Raw genomic sequence first — 13,183 nt, 5'->3', positions numbered from 1 at the left:
TTCAGCCTAAAAAAGGGCTGAAAAACTAGGCTTATACTCGAGTATATACAGTAACTGTTCTATACGCAAGAATCACTGTCTAAAAGGAGAAATGCTACTCTACCCATTGAGCTGATAGCCATCAGGAACTCCCATGTGTTTGTGGAACTGCCAGCTGGCCTTGATCTTCTATGCTTTTTCCTAAAATGATAAAAGGTCTGGAGAACAAGCCCTATGAGGAGCGGCTTAACGAGCTGGGCATGTTTAACCTGAAGAAGAGAAGGCTGAGAGGGGATATGATAGCCATGTATAAATATGTGAGAGGAAGCCACAGGGAGGAGGGAGCAAGCTTGTTTTCTGCTTCCCTGGAGACTAGGATGCGGAACAATGGCTTCAAACTACAAGAGAGGAGATTCCATCTGAACATGAGGAAGAACTTCCTGACTGTGAGAACCGTTCAGCAGTGGAACTCTCTGCCCCGGAGTGTGGTGGAGGCTCCTTCTTTGGAAGCTTTAAACATAGGCTGGATGGCCATCTGTCAGGGGTGATTTGAATGCAATATTCCTGCTTCTTGGCAGGGGGTTGGACTGGATGGCCCATGAGGTCTCTTCCAACTCTTTGATTCTATGATTCTATGATTCCTCCTCTTCCGCAGGCTATCGCTACCTCATCTGTGACCATATGAGAGCCGTGAATCTCTATATAAGTGCCCTGGTGAGCCCCTGCCCCATGATGGCTTTCCCTTGCTCCAGTTATCAGAATTTCTTAGCTGGTGGCTGCTTGGATTGCTTTGATCCTTTCCTCTTGTCCTGTCCCACAATAGGTACGTAGACTTCTGCTTTCAAGTGAACATGTCAGGAACTAAAAATCTAAAATCTAACTGGTCCAACATTCCTAGGGAAAGATTCACAGGATGAAAAGTGAAATCAGGGGATGCATCTACAGCAGGCGTCCTCAAACTGCAATTCTCAAGCTTTCTGGACCTCCAATTCCCAGAATTCCTGACCATTGAACAAGAGGACCAAGGTTTCTGGGAGTTGGAGGCCAAAACAGATGGAGGGTCACAGTTTGAGGATGCCTGATTTACAATGCAGAAGTAACACAATTTGAGACCTCTTTTGCTGCCATAGCCCAATGTTGTGGAATCATGGGTCATAATTTTACAAGGCCCTTATCCTTCTCTGCCCAAGAGTGCTACAAATCGTAGGATTCCCTATCATTGAGACATGGCACTTAAATAGATGTCAAAATATTTTAATGCTACAGTGTAAATGCACCTTAGGTCTACTTGTAACTCTTAAGAATCAGACTGGAAGTTTTGCCGAAATAGTAAATAGATTGAAATGCTGACTTCTGGACCTGTAAAATATTAAAATATCAAAAATCTTGTTTGTGTTTCTTTTCTGTACCATCTGCATTCATCTGTAGAAAAGTCATCTATTATGAAGCATTTACCTACCTAATGTGCCTCATTTCCAGAACATTTTGTCTCGGTCTTGTTTACTATTTTGCATGAACCACTGTTATTTATTCATTCATTTATTTATTTACCATATTTGTATCCCGCCCTTCTCATCCCCGAAGGTGACACTCAGTGGCTTCACATATTGACAATATATATTTCTGCAGTATCAATCATTGAAAATACTTTAGCCATGCTTCCCTCAGGCCGCATTTACATAGCCATATAATCCAATTTCTGAATCCAGATTATCTGCTTTGAACTGGACTATTTTAGTCTAAACTGCCATATAATCCACTTCAAAGCAGATAATCTGGATTTTACTTGGCAGTGTAGAAGGGGCATTGTGCGTTGTGTTCTTGTAGAAGGGGCGTTGTGCGTTGTGTTCTTCTGCGTTGTGTTCTTGACTTAGGACTTCTGGACAATGGAGGAGTTGACATGAAAAAGCTGCCCATGGAGGTAAAAGTCTACTTGGCCACAGCTGCATCTCCACCATACTGTGGTGAGTAGTGAAGCACATCTGGAAAGCTCAGTACTTTTCCTGATATCATCCTAGACCTATAGGATAGAGTTCGGGATCTCACAGATGCTAATCTCTTTCACAAGTTAACAGAGGCAGGAATCTTATGGGTTAGGTATGTTGGCATGTCTTATATGTCAGTGGACATTATTTAGAAACATTGTGAAAGGAGGTATCTGCTATCTTCTTGTGCAAACACAACTGCAAGCAGAGGGAGGTGCCTGCTAATGGCCAGTGTAAGTGAGAGGATGCTTAGGCAGCATGCAGATGCAATTGAACAGCCAAGGAACAGCTGTTGTGTCTTTGGACCTCTGGTATATATGACAGGATCATCAAGTTTGCAGACGACACCAAATTGGGAGGGATAGCCAATACTCCAGAGGACAGGAGCAGGATTCAAAACGATCTTGACAGATTAGAGAGATGGGCCAAAACTAACAAAATGAAGTTCAACAGGGACAAATGCAAGATACTCCACTTTGGCAATGTGATGTGGCGGCAAAAAAAGCCAATGGGATTTTGGCCTGCATCAATAGGAGCATAGTGTCTAGATCTAGGGAAGTAATGCTACCCCTCTATTCTGTTTTGGTTAGACCACATCTGGAATATTGTGTCCTATTCTGGGCACCACAATTCAAGAGAGATATTGACAAGCTGGAATGTGTCCAGAGGAGAGCGACTAAAATGATAAAAGGTCTGGAGAACAAGCCCTATGAGGAGTGGCTTAACGAGCTGGGCATGTTTAGCCTGAAGAAGAGAAGGCTGAGAGGGGATATGATAGCCATGTATAAATATGTGAGAGGAAGCCACAGGGAGGAGGGAGCAAGCTTGTTTTCTGCTTCCCTGGAGACTAGGACGCGGAACAATGGCTTCAAACTACAAGAAAGGAGATTCCATCTGAACATGAGGAAGAACTTCCTGACTGTGAGAGCCGTTCAGCAGTGGAACTCTCTGCCCCGGAGTGTGGTGGAGGCTCCTTCTTTGGAAGCTTTTAAACAGAGGCTGGATGGCCATCTGTCAGGGGTGATTTGAATGCAATATTCCTGCTTCTTGGCAGGGGGTTGGACTGGATGGCCCATGAGGTCTCTTCCAACTCTAGGATTCTATGATTCTGCTATTTAAAGTGGTGCCCCATGGGTTGGAGTTGTAAAGGTTCCTGGAGGGGGTTTCCAAGAAATAAAGAAACAATTGTAGACAATGGGCACAAAGCCACTAGCATATTTGGAAAGAAAAGTGCTGGCCCCCTTCCCTAGTGCAGCGTTCCTTAGGATTTCTTAAGGAACACTATAACTAGAAAACAGGCAGTTCCCGAGTTACATACATTCAATTTCCAAACAGCAAGACAACAGGAAATAAGAGGAAATCTGCCCCTAGGGAGGGAAATTCACTCCTGGAAGAGTTATCATGTAGTAAGGAGCAAGGTAAGAGTTATCATGTAGTAAGGAGCAATAAACCTCTACAATTAAGGTTTATCACTGATCCTTGTTTTCACAACAACTTAAAATTTTCAAAATCTAGTTTTCACAGAGAAAGTGATGTGAAATCTTCTGAACTGGGGCACAGACAACAAAAGATGGATTATAGGATGGATTATAGGATGGATTTTTCAGAATAGTTTAAAAGAGAACAGAAAAATATACCTAATTATCGTTCCCATACAAAGAAACATTGTAGGGTTTCATTTTGTTTTGTTTTCCTACATGATTTAAGGATCTGACAAGAAATAATGTTACAAGAAAATATACTGTTTTCTATTAGGGTTGAATTGACAGAACATGATTTTTTTATTATCTAGTGTACCACAGCCTGGTGGAATTTAACTTACAGGAAATAACATCTTTGGATATAAACATTGAGATAACCTTCCTCAGTAGCAACTCCTCATTTCACACTAGCATCACCATGTGAGTAACAATGGAAACTTTGGTGTGCCTTTGGTTATTTATGTTATTTACGTTCTACACAATGCTAGAAGTAACAGCACAGGCCCAACTCCAAAGACATTACCTCTGTGGAATGCAGTCTTAGAGCCGTAGCAAACTACTGGAAGCGAGAGCGAGCTTGTGCTCGAGCTCGCTCCGAAGCCCCGCCTTTCCCCCCCCCCCCCCAGGCTGCTCTCTCTCTTGCTAGTGTGCCTGTTTTCCCTTGCTAGGGAAGCGATGCGAGTGTACTCTCGCAGTTGGCAGAATTCAACTGTGAGCGTACGCTCACATCCCTGCCCTCTGCAATGGAAAACAGGCATGCTAGCAAGAGAGAGAGCAGCCTCGGGGGGGAAAAAGGCGGGGCTTCAGAGAAAGCCCGAGCGCAAGCTTCCTGTAGTTTGCTGCGGCACGAGCGTATGCTCGCAATGCTGCCCTAGCAAAAGGGAAATAGGCGGGAAAAAAGGCGGAGCATCGCTCGTGCTGGCTTAGTTTGCTCTCGCAAAATCCTAGTTTGCTACAGCTCTTAGAGCCGTAGCAAACTACTGGAAGCGAGAGCGAGCTTGTGCTCGAGCTCGCTCCGAAGCCCTGCCTTTTTTCCCCCGAGGCTGCTCTCTCTCTTGCTAGTGTGCCTGTTTTCCCTTGCTAGGAAGCAATGCGAGTGTACTCTCGCAGTTGGCAGAATTCAACTGTGAGCGTACGCTCGCATCCCTGCCCTCTGCAATGGAAAACAGGCACGCTAGCAAGAGAGAGAGCAGCCTCGGGGGGGGGGGGGGGGGGAAAGGCAGGGCTTCGGAGCAAGCCCGAGCGCAAGCTTCCTGTAGTTTGCTGCAGCACAAGCATATGCTCGCAACGTTGCCCTAGCAAAGGGAAATAGGCGGAGAAAGAGGCGGAGCATTGCTCATGCTGGCTTAGTTTGCTCTCGCAAAATCCTAGTTTGCTGCGGCTCTTATGGAGCAGAAATCAGACTTTCTCTTCTTGCTTGCTCTTTTCTTTTCTTTTCTTTTTTTTTTTTTTTTTTGCAAAATGAGGAACTTGGGCCGGTGCTGGGATCATGGGAAAAAAGTATTAATTAATAGTTGTGTGACCAAATTGAAAATTGAGGAAATTGAAAACTCACTGTAGTTGCTTGTTACCAGTCTGACATCATCTGGTATCTTTCTAGTATACCCCTGCCTCCAAAACCCTATTGCCCATCTACTTCTTCCCTTGTACATATATAGAATCACGTAACCATCATGCTTGCTCTTCTCTACAACAGTCAGTTCTGTTATGATTCAGTGAGGTTCAAATTGCTGAAAAAAACTGCATATTTTATCCTGCAAATAAGATCTCTGTACTTAGCCATATCTCTTTGGAGCTTTGCAGACCCAAGCAGCAGAACCTGGGCAAAGGCCTGCTGACTCACTCCGTCCCACTGTGCCAGATGGAAAGAGTGACACTGCTGTCCCGTCCTTCCAAAACCTGGAGTAGGAAGAAAAATGGGAACCCCATTGTTGGACAGTTCTGTACAGCCCTACTGCCAGTAGACAACGGGTAAGCAGGAAATACATTTCCTTTTAGCAAGGAAGTTGTACTGAATACAGTAGAAGCTCTTTTTGTTTTTATAGCTGGGAGTCACACAACAAATCACGATGTTAATTGGAGATATTGCGTCCTTTCATTTGGGAAATCCCAACCCCCTGAGACGAAACAATACACACATAATCTTGTCTAAGATTTAGCTTTGATGTAAATGTTAATTTATTGTCATTTTTGCCCATCCAATCCCAAGGTACCTTACACATAGCAGGATGCAAACTTAAAACCAAGTGACAATATATACATTGTCACAGCTCTCTTTCTGCTCAACAATGGCTGCGGAACAATGGCTTCAAACTACAAGAAAGGAGATTCCCTCTGAACATGAGGAAGAACTTCCTGACTGCGAGAGCCGTTCAACAGTGGAACTCTCTGCCCTGGAGAGTGGTGGAGGCTCCTTCTTTGAAAGCTTTTAAACAGAGGCTGGAAGGCCATCTGTCAGGGGTGCTTTGAATGCAATATTCCTGCTTCTTGGCAGGGGGTTGGACTGGATGGCCCATGAAGGTTATAAAGGCGAGTATATGGCACCGATATATCTGGACAGGGGGGAAAACAAATCCCACCGCTGCCAGATATTATAATGGCGAGGTAGATGGCCAATATCGATCAATACCACATCACTGCCATCAATATAACGTTTGAGGGGATGTCTCACTAATTAACCTTCGCTGCCACCATAAACTGCAATGTACAAGAACACCCTAGCTGTTCAAAAATAGTAAAACTGCTTTTTAAGACCACCAAGCACTGTGTCTTCTTATTTGCTTCTTTAACGGAAAACAGTTGAGGTTGATTGGAAAAGAACTATAGCCACAAAGGCACACTTGACTCAGGCTTATTAAATTTTAAAATAATCAAGGAAAGTTTATTGAAAGAAATACAAGAGAAAGTAAGTGCTGTTTAGAATTCTTGGCTGTTACAGAGAAATGTTGGTTCTTGTCTTTAAAGCGTAATGGTTACATGTAAATGGTTCTTTCTTTGTTACAACACAGAGATTTTCTTCTCTTTATAAACAAGTACTCTTGACAGGAACTGAATCTCTGTCAAGATACATCTGTAGCTTAGCTACCCTAAACTATGGCCTAGCTAACTACAATCCAGCTATTCTTTCCTTAATAGCTGTTTCCCGTTTGCTACAGCTTACTTCGCTGGCAAACCTAAGGCAAACTGCCTACTCTTAACTAATCTCAAACACGAACTCCAAAACTACCTTTCTATTCCTACTCTAATCTCCAACAACAACATACTGCCTGAAAAAGCCCTCTTCTTTCCCTCCAAACCTATCTAAACTCCGCCCCCTTTTCTAAACCAATCCTGGCTGTTCTAATGCTGACTCAAGCCTAGGACACTCCCCCTCTCTAAAATGGTGCTTTCCCTGAACTAAAATGGCTACTGCTGCCCTTTGCCAGGCCTACAAAAGCTGCAAATAACTGGCCTGCTTCTCCTAGGCCCTGCCATCCAGGCTGGAAAGGTAAGGGATCTTTACAAAGGTCTCTTCCAACTCTTTGATTCTATGATTCTATGATTCTATATCCATCTACTTAGACTACTGTCTAATAATTAGTAATCCTTGGTAAAGGACATTCAGAAAGTTGTAGTTGACATAACTACAACTTCCCTTCAGTGAAATGTATCTATTTTAGCTAACATCTCCGGGGTTATGTAACTTCTTGCTGGAGGAAGAAGAAAGGCAGATATAAGGGTAGATTTTAATAGATAAAAGATTCAGAAGGAGTAGTGATGGAAGTCATCAATGGTGGGTTCACAGGTGTGGAGTTGGAGGGAAGGGTGCTCTAAATGTATAGTTTTCGTTAGTTATTGTATTTTTTGTTTTAGTTTTTTATGTGTTACATGTCCATAATAAAAAAATATACCCCCCATGATGTTTGTCTTGCTCATCTCCCTAATTTAACTCAGAGAGTTAAGGCTAGAGAATTTATTTTGGGTAATCCGTCCTCTCCTTTTCATCACTTGGCTATCTCAATATTCCCACCCAAGAGCCTGCACTGGACTGTTAAAGACAATAGTAGCTTTTGTAACTAATAAGCTACTAGGTCTTAAAACTAGGTTAGATTGCAACTCCCAGAATCCACAAGCTAGCATAGCAACTGGAGGATTCTAGAAGTTGTAGTGTCATGAATACTTTTTAAACAAAGGTTCTTTTATTGCATTTTCAGTGAGAGAGTACATCAGAGCAACTTTACATAGAGAAAGAAGGTAGACACACAGGTCATCTAAGCTACATTGGTTAACAAACAAAGGGAAATTATATTTTACTTAGCATTCATACCCATATAACATTCAGTCATCATTATGCATATATTACCATCTCTTTTTCCTTCACCTGGAAAAGAGATCCAAAGTAGGCCAGCAAATTTGCGTTCCCAGCAAATTTGCTGTTCTGCAAATACAGCATCTTCCTCTGTCCCTTGGAGAAGATCGGCAGGTAAACCAGACTCTTCAGACTCCACAATATTGCAATATTAGAAGGTCTCATATAGCAATTTTCTGCTGATGCTGTTCCAAAAAGTTGAAGAAGCTATAAATGAGCAACAGGTGTTTTTCCAACTAAGACATCCTGACTCCATCAGTTCCTGGACAGATGTTGACTTTGTTTCCTTAAGTGATAATTGATTTTGGTTTTTAAGGAGCATTGTTTGCTTCCTGATGTTATGTTGGTTTTTATTCTAGACGTAAGGAGCCACTGCGTTGCGTTCCTTACTTAAAAGAGCCATTGTCTTTAGTAATGTAAACATGTTGTTTTCCACCACTGAGTTAATTATTGGTTACAGTCCATGAATTTTCACCTTCTTGTAGTTTTCCAGGCTTCAATCTTAGGATGGCATCTCTAGACTGTATAGACCAGGCATGGACAAACTTTGGCCCTCAAGGTGTTTTGGACTTCAACTTGGTTAGACCACATCTAGAATATTGTGTCCAATTCTGGGCACCACAATTCAAGAGAGATATTGACAAGCTGGAATGTGCCCAGAGGAGGGCGACTAAAATGATCAAGGGTCTGGAGAACAAGCCCTATGAGGAGCGGCTTAGGGAACTGGGCATGTTTAGCCTGAAGAAGAGAAGGCTGAGAGGAGATATGATAGCCATGTATAAATATGTGAGAAGAAGCCACAGGGAAGAGGGAGCAAGCTTGTTTTCTGCTTCCTTGGAGACTAGGACGCGGAACAATGGCTTCAAACTACAAGAGAGGAGATTCCATCTGAACATGAGGAAGAACTTCCTGACTGTGAGAGCCGTTCAGCAGTGGAACTCTCTGCCCCGGAGTGTGGTGGAGGCTCCTTCTTTGGAAGCTTTTAAGCAGAGGCTGGATGGCCATTTGTCAGGGGTGATTTGAATGCAATATTCCTGCTTCTTGGCAGGGGGTTGGACTGGATGGCCCATGAGGTCTCTTCCAACTCTTTGATTCTATGATTCTATGATTCTATGATCCCACAATTCCTAACAGTTGGTAGGACCATGGTAGGACCAAGGTGTATGGTATAGATCATACACCTTTCATACAATTCCATTCAAACTGTACCACATATTTCATAACAGTAGCACTAAAAAGCATTGTCCAAAATCTCTGGGAATTATTCCATCCTACTGTGAGCCTTCCCTTTTGCATACTTCCTTGGGTGGCTGGGCCTTATTCCTTCATTTACCCCTCTGAGGAGGACCCAGATGTGCACTCCCTACAAGCAAACATCCTAGTGAACACAGTAACTGGCTACTCATGGAATGAATGTCCAGTAAAACCATTCTACTGTACATTGGGAAAAGCCTGCATGTAGAAGGATATAGACTCCACATTGTGGATTCTGGACACTTCCAGTCTTTAAACACTGCTTTTTGGGAATCTAAAAACAACTCTGAGAGTGAAGTTACATTTAACTGGCAAATAATGTGTCCCCAAAAGAAGCAGGTTAAAAATAGTTAAGGTGGTGTTTTGAGGGTTGTTGGGAAGGACTGGCAGAAAAGTGCACCACCCACCCATCAACAAAATATGATCCAATGCAAAACCCAAAAATTGTCCAAAAAACTCCCATGAGTTTAAAAACTGGAACTCACATTTTGTCAACAGTGTGCCTTACCAAGGCCTCTTCTACACTGCCATATAATCTACAGTATTTTTTTCGAGTCCTGTAAAATTTGTTCAGATGGATTTGTTACCTTCTGGAAACAAACTCCACCAATAGCCTGAATCAGTGTAGTGCCAGAGCTCCTGCATACATGATGAATTTAATAAGACATGGCTATTAATATGATTGTATTATTGGTTCTTTTAGCATTTTTTCATTTTAGTCCGTTTCTTTTTCAGGGAGATGTTCTGCCTGCCTGAAACATTGTCTTTGACGGCAAGCACCCTGCTTTCCCATCGCCTTACAGTTGCCTGTGCCTGACAGAGCTCAGGGGATGCAAAAGGCAATAGCAGGTCTCTAAGGTTGGAGAGGACCTTCTAAAATAACAAGGAGTGAAGGTGATGCATAGTTTCTTCCATAAGAAAGCAAATGCACATTCATTTCTTCTGTGCCTGCATTTAGCCAAACCTCCGCAGCTTTGCACCTAAGGAAACCACATGTGGAAGATGACTGTGCAGATCTAGAAACATCGTCACAGTTTTGCATTCAGCTATGGCTGTTCCTCTCCAGAGATGTGTTGAAGGAGGGATGGTAGGAGTAGGATTGTAGCCGACACCAGATATCTGATTTCCTTTTCCTGTTTTTGCCTGTCTTTATGCTTCAGTCATAGCACTAATTACTAAAGGACAAAAGACTGGATGAAATGTGTTTTATTTCTTAGATCTGCAGTTTCCCACAAACATAGAGGTTAGGAGGAGTAATAACTCTTAGAAAATAAAATTCAAACATGGCTTAGTATCAGAAGTGCCTGGCTCAATTTTTTTTTGATACAAGGTTATATGTGGAGGGGGCGCTGCTACTGTAGCCGTCACTTATCTTGTGGATCCTAGGTCCTTTTCCTTTTCCTACAAGCCATGAGTGGCTGTTTCAACTGGGAAAGGAGATACAGCGGGAAACAGAAACATGTGACATACAGGAAGAAGAGGAGGAACCAGCCCCCCACACACATGCAATATCATTACCCAGCAGATCTGTTTCATCCTCTTCCTCCTGTGTGCTGCGTGGTCCTGTTCCCCCTGTACCTTTTGTCTTTTGTCAAGGCAAAAGACATTCGCAGCACACAGGAATGGAAAGATGAGGTGGATCCACAGGGTAAGTGGCGGCAAAAAAAAAAAAAAGCCAATGGGATTTTGGCCTGCATCAATAGGAGCATAGTGTCTAGATCAGCGGTTCTCAACCTGGGGGTCGCGACCCCCAAGGGGGTCGCTGGGCCATTTTCGGGGGGTCGCGAAGCCGCCTCGGTTGCCCCCCCCAAAATGGCTGCCGGCTCCTGTGTGAGCCAAACAGCCGCGGCCATGGAGGAGGCCTTCCCCGCTCGCCTCCTGCGCCCTCCAGCTTCGGATGACGCGAGAGGCGACTGGGAAGCCCCCTCCATGGCTGCAGCCATGGAGGAGGCCTTCCCCGCTCGCCTCCTGCGCCCTCCAGCCTGTGAAGGAGTGAGGGTCTCCCAGCCGTCTTTCCCCTGTCCAGGCAGCAAAGAAGGCTCTTCAGAAACTGAAGGTAGGACAAATCTAATCTTTTGTTAATACCTCCCGCAAATCCCTCCAATATTTTCTGTGGGTCATGGAAGTCCTATATGCCATGTTTTGTTCAATTCTATTGTTGGTGTATTTTAGAATGCTCTTTGGTGCCTGGTGAACTATAATTCACACAATTGCAATTCCCAAATGTCAGGGTCTATTTTTCCCAACCCCTCCAGTATTTTCCATGGGCCATGAAAGTCCTGTATGCCAAGTTTGGTTCACTTCTATTGTTGGTATAGTTCAGAATGCTCTTTGGTGCCTGGTGAACTATAATTCACATAAGTGCAATTCCCAAAAAGTCAGAGCTGAATCGGTTGGCGGTAATTCCAATCCCTTCATCCATTGTCCATACTCCTCCAAACATACTGTTTTTATCATTAATCACTATGCTTTAATTATGTTCAATTTGTAACAATGGAAATATATTCTGCATATTAGATGTTTACATTACAATTCATAACAGTACAGTTATGACGTAGCAACAAAAATATGGTTGGGGGTCACCACAACATGAGGAACTATATTTAGGGGTCATGGCATTAGGAAGGTTGAGAACCACTGGTCTAGATCTAGGGAAGTAACGCTACCCCTCTATTCTGCCTTGGTTAGACCACACCTGAAATATTGTGTCCCATTCTGGGCACCACAATTGAAGAAAGATATTGACAAACTGGAATGTGTCCAGAGGAAGGCAACTAAAATGATCAAGGGTCTGGAGAACATGCCCTATGAAGAGCGGCTTAAAGAGCTGGGCATGTTTAACCTAAAGAAGAGAAGGCTGAGAGGAGACATGATAGCCATGTATAAATATGTGAGAGGAAGTCACAGGGAGGAGGGAGCAAGCTTGTTTTCTGCTGCCCTGGAGACTAGGATCCGGAACAATGGCTTCAAACTACAAGAAAGGAGAATCCATCAGAACATTAGGAAGAACTTCCTGACTGTGAGAGCCATTCAGCAGTGGAACTCTCTGCCCCGGAGTGTGGTGGATGCTCCTTCTTTGGAGGCTTTTAAACAGAGGCTGGATGGCCATCTGTCAGGGGTGCTTTGAATGCAATATTCCTGCTTCTTGGCAGGGGGTTGGACTGGATGGCCCATGAGGTCTCTTCCAACTCTATGATTCTATGATTCTAAGTGAAGTGGTGTGTGAAGCCAGCTTCTCCTCTTACCGGCATGTGCCAGGTCTCTGGTTCACCTGGGTAAAGGAAGAGAGATACCAGGCAGAAGAGGAACATGTGGAAAACAGCACAAAGATGAAGAACATGACCTCACAACTTCATCCTTCACCTCCAGAGTGAGGGATACTTCAGATTTCCCAGATACTCTTCCTTTGCCCAGGCAAATTTATGTCATACAGAAAGAGGTAAGAGTTTGGAGCTGGCAGTACAAACTCACAAATGATTAAACCTGGGACTGTGAAATGTGAGAAAGCGAGGGACAATTGATGGTATCAAATGCTACTGAAAGGTCCAGTAGAACTTTATTGGTACACTAGCTGTCCCCTGCCATGCGTTGCTGTGGCCCAGTCTGGTGATCTGGAAAATAAAGTAATGAGAAAGTGTTGGTTTCTAATATATGTAATTCCTTTATGCTTGTGAGTAAACAATATTTCTTGTTGTTTCTTTGTCAGTGTTGATGTGGAGAGTGTCTGGTTTGCCTACTCTGGAATATGCAACATATCATAGTCCTTATTTATTTATTTATTTATTATTTAAACTTATATGCCGCCACTCCCCTGGGGCTCGGAGCGGCTTACAAGAATAGCTAAAATCTAACAAAGTTTAAAAGCAATTTAAAACAATTTAAAAACAACAGTATCAAACATTAAAAGCCTGTCGAAACAGGTATGTCTTACATGCCCTGCGGAAAGCTGGTAAGTCCCGCAGGGCACGAACTTCAGGTGGCAGAGCATTCCAGACTGATGGCGCCACTGCTGTGAAGGCTCTGCGTCTGGTTGCCATTAGACGCAAGGTCTTGACACTGGGGACTTCCAATAGATCTTGGTCCTCAGAACGGAGGGATCTCTGGGGTTGGTAGGGGGTGAGGCGGTCCCTCAGATA

The 13,183-nt window shown here is 43.5% G+C and overlaps 1 protein-coding gene across 2 annotated transcripts in view; it reads left to right on the top strand.

Moving 5' to 3' along the window:
- The window catches only part of PLA1A (phospholipase A1 member A), a 34,578-nt gene extending 24,237 nt beyond the window's left edge, over positions 1-10,341 (top strand). Inside the window, exons 7-11 of one of the 2 annotated variants that reach the window (XM_060763400.2) lie at positions 635-802; positions 1,854-1,943; positions 3,757-3,865; positions 5,249-5,416; positions 9,783-10,341. In XM_060763400.2, the coding sequence (XP_060619383.2) occupies positions 635-802; positions 1,854-1,943; positions 3,757-3,865; positions 5,249-5,416; positions 9,783-9,864 (617 nt within the window). In that variant the 3' untranslated portion in view covers positions 9,865-10,341. Of the gene's footprint in view, positions 1-634; positions 803-1,853; positions 1,944-3,756; positions 3,866-5,248; positions 5,417-5,654; positions 5,897-9,782 lie in introns of those variants that run through there. The other variant, XM_060763401.2, reaches the window with a different exon arrangement.
- Positions 10,342-13,183: the final 2,842 nt, after the last annotated feature.

The sequence above is a fragment of the Anolis sagrei genome, chromosome 2 (genome assembly GCF_037176765.1).
Source record: "Anolis sagrei isolate rAnoSag1 chromosome 2, rAnoSag1.mat, whole genome shotgun sequence".
Lineage (NCBI taxonomy): Eukaryota > Metazoa > Chordata > Lepidosauria > Squamata > Dactyloidae > Anolis > Anolis sagrei.
Note: the sequence above shows the minus strand (reverse complement) of the source record. Positions and strands in the feature narration are given on the sequence as shown.